At 36.2% G+C, this 19,318-nt stretch overlaps 1 protein-coding gene across 1 annotated transcript in view; it reads left to right on the forward strand.

Annotated features, from left to right (window-relative positions):
* The window catches only part of Vps13b (vacuolar protein sorting 13 homolog B), a 585,584-nt gene that overhangs the window by 260,609 nt on the left and 305,657 nt on the right, over positions 1–19,318 (forward strand). Inside the window, exons 21-22 of the mRNA XM_028767027.1 lie at positions 4,886–5,013; positions 8,981–9,215. Of these exons, the coding sequence (XP_028622860.1) occupies positions 4,886–5,013; positions 8,981–9,215 (363 nt within the window). The remainder of the gene's footprint in view (positions 1–4,885; positions 5,014–8,980; positions 9,216–19,318) is intronic.

The raw sequence follows: 19,318 nt of genomic DNA on the forward strand, positions 1-19,318 counted from the left end.
CCTCCCCCCTCATTTTCCTCTCCTGTCTCCTAGCTCTTCCTCTTCCTTTTTCTCCTCTCCTTCTTACTCCACCTCTTCCTCTCCTAACTCCTCCCACCTTAGCTCCTCCTACAGTTCTTAACATATTTCTTCTCTAAGATGTTTAGCAGACTGAATTTGTAAAACTTACTTAGATCAGTGGTTGTAACCCCTTTGTGTGTGTGTCTGGGGTAGTGTCCAATGACCCTTTCACAGGAGTTGCTAAAGACCATGGGAAAACATAAATATTTACATTGTAATTTATGACAGTGGTAAGGTTACAGTTATGAAGTCGCAATGAGAATTAATTTATGGTCGGGATCATCACAGCAAGAAAAACTGTATTAAAGGTTCATTTCGCAGCATTAGAAAGTTTAAGAACCACTGTTCTAGAGGCTTCTAATTTTTATCTGTTAAATTTTCTTTTAGATGATTGAACTGTGTTAAGTCCAGATGTTGTCTTTGTTGTAAATGCATCATTGGACAACTTATTTCTCATTAGCATAAGTGAGAAACAGAGATGGGCACATTTCTTTTTGATTACTTATATATCAAATAAAAATAAGGGTAGAAGGTATATCTCAGTACTAGTGTCCTTGCCAAGCATGTAAAAAAGGCCCTGCACTCAGTATTGAGTTACTCTCTAATGAGGAAGCATGCACTATAGATAGGTACTTTACACAAAGGTGCAGTGTTTTAGATTAATATCAAAATATGCTGTAGAGAGATTTCAGTAAAGATACATATTAGTTACAAAGTGCTAACTAACATAAATAAAATAAATACATATGTCCCTTCAGTGAAATAAATATTATCTTTGTATCACATCTGTGTTGAAAGTCATAAACATGTAGTGGATAGTTAGAAGTACATCTTTAAAGAAAAACTGCTAGAGGATTGGACTTTCTTATTGGAAGCCATCCTCATGTTTTGCCTAAGTCCCATATCTAATGGATCCTAGTGATGACACCTCCCAGTTTATGGACTGTAGATGATAGGTGACATGACTTGGACCAGGAAAGGCATAATGTTGAGAAGTATTTACTGTGAGAACTGGGTTGTTTCAGATGACCAAGTGCCTTTTGATTCTTTGAGATAATGGCATAACCTTGGTGTTATGAGATTCTCTGATATCAAGTATAAGCCACTTGATATTGAATGTTACTATTTTCTTCACCTGGTTTTCGATACTGAAAAGTTAATCATTTGCAACTAAAGTCATTTTGAAAACCCCCAAAATAACTAATTGGTAACAGATTTCCAGTTCAGTCTGAACATGGTAAGGTAATGTTTTGGTTTAATAACAGATTGAAATTTAATAGCAAAAGTATTGTCATGTAACTCTGTGGCCTAAATTTTGTTAGGTATGTTTGTATGTGGATGGATGCATGAGTTTGTGTATTTCTGTGCGCACAAGTCAGCCTTGGGTTTCATTCCTAATGGGTTGCCCATCTTTGTTTGCTTTTTTGTTGTGTAAATTTGAACTTTTTAGGAATACTTCTTAATCTTTTAAGATTATAATACAATTACATCCTGCCTTCCTTTGTGTTATATTACTTTTTTTGAGAATTTCAAAATAAAATTTTAAGCAAATTTTAAGCAAAGTCATCAGTACCTTGAATTCATCCCAGATCCACTCCTCTTTTCCCTACCTACTTAACTTTGAATCCTGTTTGTTTCTTTCTCTCTTTGTTTTTCGAGGCAGAATTTCTCTGTGTAGCCCTGCCTGTCCTGGAACTCACTCTTTAGACTACATCATCTTTGAACTCATAGAGATCTGCCTGCCTCTGCCTCCTGAGTATGGGGACTAAGGCAGTACACCCCCACCACCATGCCGAATCCTATGTCAAAATACCCACTTGAGACATGTCTCTCACTGATCTGGAGGGCCCCAATTATGCTAGGGTGGCTGGCCAGTGAGGCAAAGGAATTCCTGTCTCTGCTTCCCATTATTGGATTGGAAGCACATAGGACCATGCCTGGCTTAAAGTGAATTCTGGGAATCTAACTCAAGCTGCACGATTGCACAGGAAGTGCCTCCTAGCCGAGGACTCTCTCCACCCCGTCTGCACTTCCACTCTTGTATCATTTCTTCATTTCATCTAATTGCAAGTAATGTGCGCAGAAAGATTATTTTGTAGTGGAATCATAAGAAGATTGGGGATACAAGCCAGATTTTATAACATAATCACTACCATGTGCTGTACTTTATCACTGTGTTCTGCTGTCTCTGTGGACAAACACCATGATGAATTTATGTTATGTTCTATATGTACAAATTCTGCAAGTTACAAAAGACCAAATCTAATAGAAAATCACTGACCATTTCTTAGAAGAAATGACATTTCAAATAGAACTAATAACTTGATCTTTAGTAAGAAAAGACTATAGGCAAATTTCAGACATGTTAAACTTGAACAGTTTTTTTCTGTATATATTTAATAAATAGTTAAACTTTTGTCATTAATCAGTATGTTCATAATATTTTCAAAGACTGATTTATACATATTTATACATTTAAATGAATAGTATTTTGAGAGGAGATTATCTTTTTTTGATGAGTATACTGATACTGAGCATGAGTAAATTACTTTTCCTAATCATATAGTAAGTGCTACAGCTAACCCACTAAGTTAAATTTGCTCACAGTACAGTATGTTTTTCAGAGCACATAGATAAATAAACATGGTAGTCAGTAGTGGCAGTGCACCCCTAAAAGCAATTGTTTATGTTATTTTGAACTAATAAAATTTAATGTCTCAAAATTACTTTATTCAGTGCTGAAACAGAAAATAAATGTCTAACATTACACTGTGATAAATGTAACTTTAATACATCTCCAATAAGAATAAGTAAATTGCTTTAAGAATTATTTGGGAAATGGTAGAAATGATGCATTCTCTATGCATTTGATTATATAAGACATCACTGTACACCATTTGAATAACAGGAAGTGTACATAGTGGTTGAATGGGTAGACCCTGAGGGCTTAGTGTCTAGACTACCATGTTTCTGTTTCCACCTTCTATGTAGGTAACTTGGAATAAGTTAATTAACCTCCTTGTGATTAATTGCCTTAACTGGCAGTCTTGATGTGTCTGGATGTATGCAGTCCTTCTGGGCTGTTAACAGCTATAATGGTTGATTATTTGTATGTGTAGTAGGTATTGTAAAGGTTTCAGTAATGTCCAGACTAGCAGAGGTTTATACAGAATATTTATCCTGCTCATAAAACGATACTGAATTGTAGAACTCATTATTTTACTTCCTCACATAGCACATGACACAAAGGTGCACTATTATCTATTAGAAAATATGGTGTATTGAAAATAGTATAACCAAAATAGTGAACATTTATATTTTTAATAACTACATTGTTATTTAATAATGAATGTTAATTGTGCTCTTCTTACTTGCATAATGCATTTAAGCTACAGGCAGGTTTTTAGGACTGTATGCTTTTTCAACTTTTTATTATGTGAGGACTTTATCTACATCGGCATGTACAGGAAGCATGCATTTGTCTTGGGAAGTAGTTCCTATTTCATTGTCAGATAGTAGTGCACTTGATATGCTACCACTGTCTCAGTGGATCTATGTCAAGCTATAGTACTCATTACATAGCAATAATATTTTTCAGTACTTTAAAAAACTTACAGCAAGCCTTTGTGAAAATATTTTGTATTCATACTTTAAAAACTATTCTAATTAAATTGATAGAAATTTAAAGTAATCATAGGTTAACATTTTATTGTGTAAAGGTCCCAATGTTTATAAAGTTACTTAAATGCTAAGAAAATCAAAGTAAGTAATTATTATAAAGGAATTTATATCCAAATATACGCAGTAGAGATACAGTATTCCCTTTACTTACTGTCTTTCCACTTATCCCCACAAAGATCATTTATGCCATGGTTTGTTTTTCAGTTTCTTGTAAATTTTGTATATGTAGTAGGTAAGTTCTCACTAAAACTTACACATTATGTTGAAAATATATTTACTTATACCACAAAATTTTTAGTTTTTTTCACTATAAAAGATACCAAAAAATGTTTTCATCAATGCCTCACCTTCCATTGTTGAATTGTAGTTCTTACTGAAGTAATCGTTTAACATTTTCTCCTTCTCTGTCACCTGTTTTTTCTTTTCTCTTTCTTCCCTGATTTCCTGTTTTCTTTTTATGTAAATTACTTATTTGTATTAACATGCACATTACTAAGCACATATGAATTTATTAAGATAAATATACATACTTTGTGTATTATTAGAAATTATTAAATAGCTTAAAATAATTCATGAAATCTTATCAGAGTTTTGAAATTCGGTAGTTCTTGTCAATGAACCAAATTTCTATTAACAGAGAATATCAATTTTTTTATTATGACATAAGTCTTACATATACTTTGATCAATTTTTGTTATAAAATGTTTTTATTTTCTCTTTGTTATTTTTTACTATTTATATAATTTCTATTTGGTGTATTATTTGTTATTTTTTTGCTTTAAATAATTTTGTAAGTAAGACATTACCACTTGAAAGTTTCATTTATGGGAAGACCCATTTTCTTCTATCACTTTATGATGATAAATTGTTGTGCAGAACTAAAGTCATAGCTTAGTTCATAAATGAGTGCCTCTCTGTGTGATCAATTAAGAGAACATTTCTATTCAACTAGAAGTTACCCTGTCAGTCATCAGTGACTTGACTTAGCTGAGACCAGTAACCCCACAGAGTGAATCAAATATTGAGCACTTATACAGATGCGATAATTTTAAGCAGAGATAGAAACCACCTTAGAACTACTTACAGTATAGCTTTGTAAAAGTACAATGTATACATTTTGCTAACTAGCTGTTCTTAAACTTAGAGTCCAGACCACTGTCAGTTCCTGTGAAGGCCATGCTGCACATTCATGAAGAATGTAGAAGTCCTGAAGACAAAATGAAAGAATTTATTGCAATATTATGGAATGCAGTGAAGAGTCTCACGCTACAGGTAAATGGAAGCATTAGAAATGCTGTGGCTCTGCTTCCCATAATGCTGTAACAACTGTAGGATAGTCAGTAAGGCTACAGTCTTCCTGACAGCATCGCTGTAGTGTATCTCATGTCCAAGGGTGCTGTGCTTACTACAGGCTGCATTTCCATAGTCTGTCTGTGTTTCCTGATACACTTGCTAACTACAGACAGTATTCCCACAGTTCATCTCATGTCTGTTGGTACAGTTTACTTTTTACAGTCAACATTATGTGACAATACATGGTTTATAAAAATTATATATTTTGTGTTATTTTGATGAGCCTGTCAATCAAACTATCTCAAGTAAAGCACTGTAAGCCAATTAAGCTAGGGTAATTGAATTCTTTCCTGGGGAACTTAACCCTGGCTTTGGCCAGTGATGAAATACTGAGGAATTCTCTGAAAAGATGAAGTAATTAATTCATTTATTTATCTGTTTCAATTCTAAAGAATCTAACTTATCAGTAAAGCTCTCTACCATAGTGCTTTGTCACTCTTTATTGTAATCGTTTTCATGGCAAGCCTGTTTTCTTTTGTCTCTGTGCTCCTTGAGTTTCAGTTCAGATCCTCGTAGATGTGGAAGAATGCACACACAGATGAAAACACAGGAAGAGAGGAGCTAACAGTGGCAGACTTTTCTTTTCCTTTAATTTGAAATTTTTAAAAAGAATTTTATTTGTTTGTTTGTTTGAGCACACTGTAGCTGTCTTCAGACACACCAGAAGGAAGAATTAGAGATGGTTGTGAGCCACCATGTGTTTATTGGGAATTGAACTCAGGACCTCTGGAAGAGCAGTCAGTGCTCTTAACTACTGAACCATCTCTCCAGCCCTGAAATTGTTTCTTAAAGAAGAAAGTAAATTCACAGAGAATATCTCATTCTTTAGTGTTTTTAGATAAGTATAATTATTCCTAAAGTTGTATTTTAAACGAGGGGAACATATTTTTTGAGCCTATGAGGCAGTTGTCTGTGCAAAAGCATCTGGACCAGCAATAGAAAGAATTTACATATAAAGTATTTCATGAGATAGCAAGTGACTAGCTAAGATTTTTCAGATTAATATGTAAATAATTCTCTTTAAATGAGTTGCCCTCACACTTACATAGCAAATAAATCACAAAAATCAGTTCAATTTTTCCTTTTTTTGAATTGGATTTTTTTCTCATCAACTATATTCGATTACATGTTTCCTTTACTCTACTCCTCCTAGTTCCTGCCTACTTCTCTCTAGATCCACTTTCTCTCTCTCCCTCATTAGAAAAGAATAAGCTTCTGATTTTGGAATTTTCACCTACAGAGCTGGGAAACACCAGGCATTAGTCTTTTTCAGTGGCACATAAGCTTGAAGTTTAAGAAAAAGAATACATTGTAATAATATCATTTTTTTTTACTTTATTAGTTTATCATCTATATCTGGTACCAAAGCCTATAGCCCTTGACCTAGTAGGAATCAAATAAAGGTGGTTCTCCTTCAAGAATTTATAGTAATCCCCTTACTTTCACCCATGAATGTATTCAATGTTGGAAACAGAACTTGTTGCTACCAAAACTGAAACAAGATCCTTGAAACAGAAAGTATGTTGCCATGGAAAAATGGAGTAACACAGCGCAGCTGCAATGCATTAATGAATAGGGTAGTTTTTAAAGATCATTTGTGTTTGGTGGGGTGCAGAGGGTCCCAACCAGGTGGTTTCCATGAACAGAATCTGACCTCCGGATTCAGGATGTCTTACTGGCAGATTACTTCATTTTCTTTCCCTTGAATTGTCAGGTCCTTATACTACTGCAGAATTTACAGCTGTACACTTATGCCCCATATATAAATCACTCAACATTTTACATTAAACCACAGTTAAGACACACAGTTTAACAGTTACTTTAAAAGTGTAGAAAAGATTCATGTCATAGCCTCTGTATAGAATACTTCTTATTCTTCATAATAATTTTAAGCAGTTTGTAGTATGTATGTTGAGATTCTAATCACTAGTGGAACCCTCAACATAAATACTATATTTTAGAAAACTCATGTTTCAGAGTTTTTAGCCTGACTCATGCATGTGTATACTATTGATTCTGTATGCTTTATTCACTGTTTCCATGCTATGAAGTAGTTGATTTTTAAGTTAGTAGAGTAGTATGTTTTATGATTTTGGAAATCATAATGCAATTAAAATTTTATTTCTAAAGCTGACTTTGTATGTATGGTCATGTGTTTTAGCATATTAAAATGATGACTTCCCAATGTTGAGAGCATTTGTAACATAATCAATATCTACATGAAATATCAATATTTATTTATATTTTAGTCTCTTAACCTGAATGAGGAAAAAACGCTCACTTAGGTTCTGCCATTGTAACTTGTACAATTAAACATAATTAATGCATTATGTTAAGTATTTAAGATACTGATGATACATGTAAGACTATTTAGACTTGTGTCTCAATGAGTAATGTTGTGATCTTGATCTGATCATAAATTGTTTACCTCTTACCTACTTCCACTGTGAAAGCTGCAAGGTAAGGTTGTAGAACGAGAAGTCAGCTGATACATCACTTGCGTGTGTCTTTGAAGGTCATGTGCCATTTTCTGTCACCAAATTCAGTAGTTGTCCCTACCCAAAGATGTGAAGCCAATACAGTGGTATTTATTTGTATGTCAGTGAATTAGGTATTGTATCAAGGAACTCTAAGTGGAATTCCATGTTCTCTCTAAAGAACATTAACCCGAAAGAAGGGATATTACTGTGTCTTTCATTATCAATTATAAAACACATTTTCCTTGCTAACACAATTACCTAAAGTAGACCTAAACTTACCAAACAATACATGTTTAATCATACCTTCAAATCACATCTTTGTTGCACAATTTTAATTGAATACTATTAAGTAATAATTTATATTTGTTTAACAAAATAATTTAAGAATGTTAGAATTTGAGGTATTATTATAACCTCAAATGGAATAGTATTTTGTAAGATAGAACTTAGTCTTCACTGATACTGAATTATTAAAAACAACACTGATATCATTGAGTTTTGCATTTGGGCATATTTGGCTTTAATGCTCTATATTTCTGGTGAGTTAAGTAAGTATTCTCAATTTTTAAGGGGAATTAAACATTTTATGTAAAATTACAATTTACATAAGTTGAAGACTAAAATGAGACAAAGAACTTTGATTTCTAAGACTTTGTATATTTCCATGTGTAATTCATATGGCATACACACACACACACACACATACATATACATTTTGCCTCATAGAATGTATACACAAAGTTTGTTACATAGAGACATTCTTTTAATGCTTGTCTAGAGCTATGAAATGGGTATTTTAGTATGTGTTCATCTATAAAATTAGTTTCTAAGGGCCTGAATGGGCCTAGAAATAGCATTATTGAAAATAAAAAGTTGCCAGACAGTGGTGGTTCAAGCCTTTAATTCCAGTACTTGGGAGGCAGAGGCAGGTAGATCTCTATGAGTTTGAGGCCAGCCTGGTTTCAGGACAACCAAGGCTACACAGAAAAACCCTGTCTCAAAAACCAAAAACAAACAAAAAAGCCTCCCCTCCCCCCAAAAAAACCAAACCAAAGTGGATAGCCTTATCTGGCTGTTGCTAACCCCATCTAGTGACCTGGAGAAGCAGGAACTTCGTGCCTTTAGTATCTCTCTGCATGTATCCTAACTCCTTCATGATGCTTGAAGATAAGTTGTGAAGGGCAGCTGCAGTTTTGGTCTCATGTCACTGCGTACTTGGATCAGGTTTATAGCTTGAAGCAATGCTTTTCAGTTGTCATTTGGATTTCTTAAGTAAACTCATGAAGACATATGGAGGGCATGTCTTCCATTTTTGACTTCATTATTTATTGTGACAATATTAAGAAGTTCAAATGTAAGTTTGATTTTACTTTAGTAATTTTAATTATGGTTTTCTTTTTTTCTAGTTTGATGTACAGTCTTGCTGTGTATTCATTCCAAATGACAGCCTGCCTTCCCCAAGTACAATTGTGTCTGGTGACATCCCTGGAACAGTAAGAAGTTGGTACCATGGACAAACCAGCATACCAGGAACACTTGTCCTGTGTTTGCCGCAAATAAAGATTATTAGTGCTGGTCACAAGTACATGGAACCTCTGCAGGAGATTCCTTTTGTGATCCCAAGGCCCATCCTTGAAGAGGGTACATTTAAATTTTTTTCAAAAGTCCTAAGTGTTAGTGCCTCTCCCCCACTCCTTCTGTCTCTGCCTGTGTACCTGTCACCCTCCATCCCAGTCTAACTCCCTCTTTATAGCTCTGTGACACTCTACTCTGTCCCCTACCCCACTCCCATCCCTGTTAGTTATCTAGACTCTGTGCCTGTTTAGATTGAAACACACAAAGCTCTAGCATAAAAGCTAACATCTACATATTGGAGAAGACATGCAGTGTTTGTTTTTTGTGTCCCAGTTACCTCACTCAGCATAATTTGCCTGCAATTTCTATTTTTCTTAATGGCTACATAATATTACATTGTGTAAATCTATCACGTTTGAATTGTCCATTCATTAGCAACGGTTACCTAGACTGTTTCTAGTTTCTGACTGTAATGAATAGAGCAACAGTGTTCATGGATGGACTAGTATCTTTGGAGTAAGATATAGAGTCCTTTGGATATATACCCAAGACTAGTGTAATGGTAGAGTGATCTTCAGATCTTTAATGAACTGCCACACTGATTTCAATAGGGATTATGCCAGTTTGCACTCCTGCCAGCAATAAATAAGCCAAGTTGATTATGGTAGATAAACTTTTTCATGCATCCTTATTCAGCTTGTAACTATCTTATTGATTGATATGTTTTGCATCTCTATTCAAAAGGGATATTAGTCTACAATTTTCTTTTCTGTGTGGAGGAGTTCTGTGTTTTCAGTATCAAGATAATAGTGGCTTTATAAAAAAATTAGGAAAATTTCCTTCAGTTTTTTTTTTTTTTTTTTTTTTTTTGCTTAATAATTTGAGGGGTACTGGTTTTCAATGTCTGATAGGATTCTGCACTGAATTAATTTGGCTCTGGGTATAAACTTTCTCCTCAGAATGAAGTGGTCCTAGTGCCTTCTGTAGAGCTGAATTGGTAAACAGAGTGGATTAAATCTGATTTTATCATAGAATGTTTTCTTTATCCATAGATTGTCATTGATGGTTTTACTGCATATAGTGTTCTGGGCTGGCATCAGTGGCCTGTCAGACTTGATAGCCGTCCAGAATCTTCTGGCTATCAGAGCTTTCATTAAAAAGTAATGTGTTACTCTAATGGGCCTGCCTTTCTAGATGATTGTTCCTTTTCCCTTGCAACTTTTAATATCCTTTCTTTGTTTCATTGATTTGCTGTTTTGATTATGTGTGTCATGGGGAAATTTCTTTGATGATCTGTATGCAGATAGGTATCCATTCTTTAGCTAGGGAAAACTTTCTTCTGTGACTTTGTTAGAAGTATCTTCTGTGTCTTTTGTCCTGAGATTCTTCTCCAGCTTCTATACCTTCTATATATAGGTTTGGTCTTCATGGGGCTCCATAGTTTCTGAGAGTTTTGTGCCTGGATCTTCATAGATTTAATATTTTCTTTGCCCTAGATATTCGGGTTTTTTCTACCTGGTTTTTAAGACCTTTAGTTCTCTCTTCCCTGTCCTTTACTAGGTGGCTAAAGCCGACCTCTGAGGTATCTGTGACATCATGAGTTTTGACTTCCAGTTTTATTTCAGTTTGCTTTTTCTTTTTTTTGTTTTGTTTTGTTTTTATAAATAGTTCATTTAATTTTTTATCAAATCGTAATTCATTCACACAGGGGTTATAAACACAGAAAGCCAGGACATGGGGAAGGGGATGACACTGGAGTGTGGGTGTTCAGGGGGAATACAGATATCTTTCAGAACCGGGTATCGGCTGGGTGACGGTTCAGGGGACAGGTCACTATGACTCTGCCTATGACTCATTTGTCCTTGTCTAAGTTGGTATTATCTGCCAAGGCTACCTACTTACAAGGTCTATGACTACTCAGGCTGGTAAATTTCCACAAAAGCTGCCTGTTTACAATAGCTTATAGCCCTCTGTTTCAATGTTTTTCCACAGAGACCCAAGACTTGGTGTTAGTATACATGTATGCTTTTTCTTTAGTGATTCTATTTCTTTTGTAAATTCTTTCATGTCTTGAATTATTTTTATTGATTTTTGAACTGTTTATATTTTCATGGTTTCTAAGGCATTTATTTATATCCGTCTTAAAGTTTTTAAACAAGTTTATGTCTGTCATTTAGAAATCTTTGTCTTGTACTTCAGCTAAATTGCTTTTTCAGGGTCGAAAACAGTAGGACTCCTGGATTCTGAAAGAGGCATATTGTCTTGGCTATTTGTGTTTTTACCCTAGGATCTGATACAGTTATCTGGTATATATATATTTGTTAAAGGAGTATTCTGTTTGTTGGTTCTTGTTGTCCAGTCATAGTTCTAGCCAAAAGTAGAGGTTATGCCATTTCTGAATCGCAGCCACTAGGTCCCAGCCAAGTGTGGTGGGTGTGGGGCCTCTTGTAGAGTGTTATTCTGCAGACATGTAGGGAATCACAAAGGATTAGAGATGGGTTGAAAAGAGCAGCTAGGAAGAGCAAAGAGGAATTTGGGTTTTCACCGAGAGGCCTCATCTCTAGTGGCTGAGACTGGGATAGGAGGACAGGTTCCAGCAGACCAAGGTAAGTCTGGAGAGGTGTGAATGGAGGATGAAGATCTTCTTTCTATCTGAGCCCCTACCTAGACTAGTAGCAGCTTTTGTGGGTCAACAGAATCACAAAGTACTATAGATGCTATAGAAGGAAAGGCAAAAGGGGAAGCAGGAAATGCTGTGAGGTCCCTCTGTGTGCACTAAGACTCTGATTCCCTAGGGGATAGGGAGTTGGCTAGTGGTTTAGGGTATTTCTATAGGATAAAGTAAAAATCAAAGAGGGTGATTTTAATTGAAGCCACTGAGTTATGAATGAGTGTATTATATAGAAGCAATTGAATATATTACTTTTCAGGATTCTCATTCATTTTACACAAGGTAAATAATTGTGAGATGACTTGAGCTGTGGGTCATTTTCAAGTGTGTACTTGATTTCTTGGATTGCAGTATTTTCAGTTGTAAATTCATACCTCTTTGAACTGTGACATACTCATTTCAAACAAAAGGTGAATTCGGAAAGTGTCATGTTGTAAGGAAAATAATATGATTCTATATTTCAATAACACAGCTCAAATTTTGACAGTGCTAAATAGTTCAACACCTTGTTCACATTATGAGGATGTAAGAATGAAGAATTCTTGTATTTTGGGTTACTTTTTTGTTTGTTTGTTTGTTTGTTTGTTTTTGAAACAGGGTTTCTCTGGGTAGCCCTGGCTGTCCTGGCACTCACTCTGTAGACCAGGCTGGCCTCGAATTCAGAAATCCGCCTGCCTCTGCCTCCCAAGTGCTTGGATTAAAGGCATGTGTCACCACCGCCCGGTGTAGTTTGGGTTGCTGTATATTCTGTTTATCGCTAAATACAGATAGCCTATGTAAGTTTTAGCTCCAAATTTTGATGTTAATTTCTCTGCTTTTCTTGAGCTGAAAGCTCCATTAGAAACTTCCCTATGTTGGTAATATGAGATATTAAAAGGAGAGATTTAAAAAGTTATATTTGGGGCCTACATAAGGAAATTGGAAGACTCAGTCTTCTTTGTCTGCTTACCCTTACTTGCCAGCATATCTGTTGGAACATACGTCTTCAGGATTCCAGCTTATACAGAAGGCCAGGTAGAAGAGGTCGACAATGCACAGAGACAAGTTTGAGTGCCACAGACTGGAATTTTCTTGGGGAATCAGAGCAGCTGACCAGTGGTAGAACCACTGCACTCAGAGCAGCTGAGGAACCACTGCACTCAGCGCAACAGGATTTCAGAATCCTAGAGGAGGCCTGAGTCCAAAGAGATCTTCCAACCGGGAGTTCAGGATCAAAAGATCACAGAGACATCTGGACTCTGAGGAGTTCTGATACAAGCAAGATGACTGGAAAGACAGCCTCCAGTCAGAGACAGTGAGTGCAGGTAGCACTAAAGTTAACCAGGTGGCCAAAGGCAAGCACAAGAATATAAGCAACAGAAACCAAAGTTACCTAGCATCATCAGAACCCAGTTCATCTACCATAGCAAGACATGGACACCCAATCACACTGGAAAAGCAGAATTTAAATTTAAAATCACTTCTCATGAGAATGATAGAGCACTTTAAGAAGGACATAAACAACTCCCTTAAAAATTTACAGGAGAACACAGGTAAACAGGTAGAAGCCCTTAAAGAGGAAACACATAATCCCTTAAAGAACTGCAAGAAAACACAACCAAACAGGTGATGGAATTACCATCTAGGATCTAAAAATGGGAGTAGAAACAATTAAAAAAATCTCAAAGGGAGACTACCCTGGAGATAGAAAACCTAGGAAAGAAATCAGGAGTCGTAGACCAAAGCATCACCAAGAGAATACAAGAGATAGAAGAGAGAATCTGATGTGCAGAAGATACCATGGAAAACACTGACACAACTGTCAAAGAAAATGCAAAATGCAAAAAGCTCCTAACCCAAAACATCCAGGAAATCCAGGACACAATGAGAAGACCAGACCTAAGGATAATAGGTATAGATGAGAGTGAAGATTCCCAACTTAAAGGTCCAGTAAATATCTTCAACAAAATTGAAATTACAGAGGAAAACCTTCCTAACCTAAAGAAAGAGATGCCAATGAACATACAAGAAGCCTACAGAACTCCAAATAGACTAGACCAGAAAAGAAATTCTTCCCGTTATATAATAATCAAAAACATCAAATGCAAAAAAAGAAAAAAGAAATTTCCCCCATCACATAAAAATCAAAGCATCAAATACACAAAACAAAGAAAAAATACTAAAAGCAGTAAGGGAAAAAGGTCAAGTAACATATAAAGGCAGACCTATAAGAATTACACCAGACTTCTCACCAGAGACTATAAAAGCCAGAAGAGCCTGGACTGACATCATACAGACCCTAAGAGAACACAAATGCCAGCCCAGATTACTATACCCAGCAAAACTCTCAATCACTATAGATGGAGAAACCAAGATTTCCATGACAAAACAAAATTTACACAATATCATTCCACAAATCCAGCCCTACAAAGGATAATAGATGGAAAACTCCAACACAAGGAGAGAACCTACAACATAGAATAAACAAGAATGTAATCTTCCAACAAACCCAAAAGAAGATAGCTACACAAACATAATTACACCTCTAATAACTAAAATAACAAGAAGAAACAATCACTTTTCCTTAATATCTCTTAACATCAATGGACTCAATTCCCTCAATTCAACCAAAAGTTATCTATCAGAAAAGGAAAGAAAGAACACTTTATACTCATCGATCGAAAATTCTACCAAGATCAACTCTCAATTCTGAACATCTATGCTCCAAATGCAAGGGCACCCACATTCATAAAAGAAACTTTACTAAAACTCAAAGCACACATTACACCTCACACAATAATAGTGGGGGACTTCAACACCCGACTCTCAGCAATGGACAGATCATGGAAACAGAAACTCAACAGAGACACAGTGAAACCAACAGAAGTTATGGACCAACTGAATTAGATATACCCAGTGGATTTAACGGATATCCATAGAACGTTTCATCCTAAAACAAAAAAATATACCTTTTTCTCAGCACTTCATGGTACCTTCTCCAAAATAGTCCATATAATTGGTCACAAAGCAGGCCTTAGCTGATAAAAAATATTGAAATAATTCCTTGCATCCTATCAGAACACCTGGATAAAGGCTGGTCTTCAATAATAACAACAACAATGGAAAGCCCACATACATGTGGAAACTGAACAGGGCTCTACTCAGTGATGACTTGGTCAAGGGAGAAATAAAGAAGGTAATTAAAGAGTTTCTAGAATTTAATGAAAATGAAGGCTCATCATACCAAAACTTATGGGACACAATGAAAGCAGTGTTGAGGGGAAAACTCATAGATCTAAGTGTCTATAAAAAAAGAAACTGGAGAGAGCATACACTAGGAACTTGACAATACACCTGCAAGGAATCACCATCCCTGACCTCAAGCAATAGTGATAAAAAACTGCATGGTATTGGTACAGAGACAGGCGGGAAGATCAGTGGAATAGAATTGAAGACCCAGAAATGAACCCACACACCTATGGTCACTTGATCTTTGACAAAGGAGCTAAAACTGTCCAGTGGAAAAAGGACAGCATTTTCAACAAATGGTGCTGGTTCAACTGGAGGACATCATGTAGAAGAATGAAAATTGATCCATTCTTATCCCCTTGTACAAAGCTCAAGTCCAAGTGGATAAAGGACCTCCACATAAAACCAGATACACTGAAACTAATAAAAGAGAAGGTGGGGAAGAAACTTGAATGCTTGGGCACAGGGTAGAAGTTCTTGAACAGAACACCAGTGGTTTATGCTCTAAGATCAAGAATTCACAAATGGGACCTCATAAAATTGTAAAGTTTCTGTAAAGCAAAGGACACTGTCAATAGGACAAAAGGGAAACCAACAGATTGAGGAAAGATCTTTACCATCCTACATCTGATAGAAGGCTAATATCCAATATTATCCAATACAAGAACTTAAGAAGTTAGACTCCAGACAACCAAATAACCCTATTAAAAAATGGGGTACATACCTAAACAAAGAATTCTCAGCTGTGGAAACGCATATGGCTGAGAAGCACCTAAAGAAATGTTCAACATCCTTAGTCATCAGGGAAATGCAAATCAAAACAACCCTGAGATTCCACCTCACACCAGTCAGAGTGGCTAAGACATCAGTCAGGTGATAGTAGATGCGAGGAAATGGAAACACTCCTCCATTGTTGGTGGTATTGCAGTATGGTGCAACCACTCTGGAAATTAGTGTGGCAGTTCCTCAGAAAATTGGACGTAGCATTACCTGAGGACCCGGCTACACCACTCCTGGGCATATACCCAGAAGATGCTCCAACATATAACAAGGACATATGCTCCACTATGTTCATTGCAGCCTTATTTATAATAGTCAGACGCTTGAAAGAACCCAGATATCCTTCAACAGAGGAATGGATACAAAGACTGTGGTACATTTACAGAATGGAGTATTACTCAGCTATTAAAACCAATGAATTTGGGAAATTCTTGGGCAAATGGATGGAACTAGAAAATATCATCCTAAGTGAGGTAACCCAATCACAAAAGAACACACATGATATTCACTCACAGATAATTGGATATTAGCCCAGAAGCTCAGAATACCCAAGATACAACTCAGAGACCACAGGAAGCTCATGAAGTAGGAAGACCAAGCGTGTGTGCTTAGGTCCTTCCTAGAAGAAGTATCAAAATACACATGGAATCAAATATGGAGACAAAATGTGGGACAGAAACTGAAGGAGAGGCTGTCTGGAGACCATTCCACCTAGGTATCCATCCCATGTGCAGTCTTCAAAGGTAGATGCTGATGTGGATGTCAGGAAGTCCATGGTGACAAGAGCCTGATATAACTGTTTCCTTAGAGATTTGCCAGAGTCTGACATATTCAGAAGCAGATGCTCACAGCTAACAATTGAACTGATCATGGGGTTCCCAGTGGAGGAGTTTGAAGGAGCTGAAAGGATTTGTAGCCCTATGAGGAGAGCAACAATACCAACCAACCAGAGCTCCCAGGGTGTAAACCACCAGCCTGGGAGCACATAGTGGGGGACCCATGGCCCCAGCTGTATATGTAGAGGAGGAGGGCCTTGTCAGGCATAGGTGGGAGAGGAAGTACTTGGTCCCATGAAGCCTGCATGCCAAGTGTGGGCGAATTCAAGGGTAGTGAGGTGTGAGGGGGAGGGGCACATCCTCATAGAAGCAGGAGGAGAGGGGATGAGATAGGGGGTTCCTAGGTGGGGGGGGGGAATGAGTTAAGAGGATAACATTTGAAACATAAATAAAATATCCAATTAAAAAAAAAAGACAGGAAAAAAAGTTTGTATCATCTTTGTCTTGATGCAAGTATCCTTTCTCTCACATCTTGGGCACATTCATTCTTTCATAGTTCAGTTTGGAAACTAGGAAGTCCACCTGCCCATGTCTTGTGGTACTGAGAATCCAACTCAGATACTTTTACATCCCATACAAAATGCTCTGCTGGTAAAGACTATGTTAAGCTTCACTAGTGAATTCTGGGTACTCTTTTTTGTTTTTAAGTATAGAATGAATTTTATGAGGTTTAAATGATTTCTCCCTGTATTTTACTGACATTCATTAATATTTGCATAGCAAATTTTAAAGAAGTAATTCCCGTGTGTCAAAAAATTTTTTTTAAAGTTTTTAATTTAATCTTCCTCAGAGTTTTCACAGTTTTGTGGAAGCATCACTGCCGTTGGATTGTAGATTGGTTTCCTTGTCTATAAAAGAAATACCCATTGCACACAGCTCTCCAGCACTTCTAGACTCAGCCTGGTAGCAATTACTAATCTGTATTATATTTGTATGAATTTGGTATTTTAGATACTTTTTACAAATTGAATCATAGTTTATGGTCTTCTGTGACTGACTTTTAAAGTAATTTCTGTTCTAGCATGTCTCCTTCTTTTGGATACTAGGCTGCCCACTCCACGGATTACTCTTCCCTCTTTTCTAGCCTTCTCTTCCTTGTTTCTTTCATTTATCTTTCCCTCTCATAATACTCAGCCTGACCTCTGTTACTTCTGGTTATCCTGGGTTTCCCTACAAAGATGAGAAGACTAGATCTGAGCCCTCTTACTCCTCCTCAGTCCTGCTGTCTAGCATGGCATGTGGAGAGGACCAAGCTTACTGTAATACTTGTAGTCTGTTTGAAGTTTACAGACAACTCTTAGTAAATAGGTTGGCTAGCTATAAGCCAAAAAGTATTTGAAATTGAATGGTTAATTTCTGACTCATTTCAAAGTCCATCAGTAATTCAAAGAGATCCTTTATTGAGAAGCTTTGTAGAAAATTACAGAAATGATTAATGGGATAAAGTGGAAGTTATTTAATTGGAGATTTGAAGCTCCTTCTGTACTTAACTTATTTTTAAAGTTCAAAATGTGGAGTTCTCGGCTGACATGTATCATCTGAATGCAGATGCAGTGGAGAGCAGTGATGTCTGCTGTAGCCAGCTTCAGTTTGTGTAGGGTGTTTGGGTCAAAATCAACATGGTGAGCTTGGTTAAGGACATTTGCTGTGAGCCTTACAGATGTAATTTGCTACATCCAGCCAACACCTCTTAGCAGATGGCCTTTTACCCTATGCCTAGCAGAGATTTGTTATTTCTTCTTTGAAAAAATTGCCTGTACTTTAATAAAATATTTTGACAGAAATGGAATATTGACATCATTTGTAAGTTTAACCTTTGCTGTTGTTGGATTTAATGAGTTTCAGTAGAAACTGATGTGAAATTATTCGGCATTTATGGAAGCACGAGTGCTCTGCCCCATTGCTCTTGCTCACCTGTCAGCTTCTGTGCATTGTTTCCTTCTAGGTTTTTAAAAAACCGTTTCATAATCAACTTCTGTCATTTACAGAGATGGTTATGTGCTATTGCAATGCTTTTTTTTTTCTATTTTCTCTGGGCCTGTTTCATTTAATTCTTAAATTACATGTCCATATAGAAATCAGACTCTCAGAAAAGAACTTCTAGTTTTCTTTTTATGGTGATATTTTTAAGTACTTTGAAAATGACCATTCAAGTTCTACAAATGATGTTAAATTTTAGCCTATACCTGAGACCAGGCTAGTATATAGTTTACTATTCTCCCACATCAGCCTCCCAAGGGTTAGATTAAGTAAACTGTCAAGTCTTTTGTGGTGCAGATTTTGTACCACTTAAATCTAGCTGATACAGTTGCTACTACCACTGTTGTCTTGCTATCACATTCGGTCTACTCCATACTTTACTTATCTATAGTTTCTATGAGTTCTAAATGCTAAAAGTGGATTCATACACCATCCATTCTATGCTAGCCAGCTTTGCATTTACTAATGTCTAGAACATTTACTTTAAAACAAAAAGTAGTGTGACAGAACTAAAATGCTTACATGGTTTCCTGATCGCTTTTTAAAGAAATACGTTTTTTTGGACATTAAGAAAAAGATAAATTTTTCATTTTAATTTTTATATTTTAAAGTTAACATACTGTATATTTGATACCACTGTGGCACTTAATTTTAGGTTCACAACAAAATTAAGC

This window comes from Grammomys surdaster, unplaced genomic scaffold, assembly GCF_004785775.1.
Source record: "Grammomys surdaster isolate TR1022 unplaced genomic scaffold, NIH_TR_1.0 63, whole genome shotgun sequence".
NCBI lineage: Eukaryota > Metazoa > Chordata > Mammalia > Rodentia > Muridae > Grammomys > Grammomys surdaster.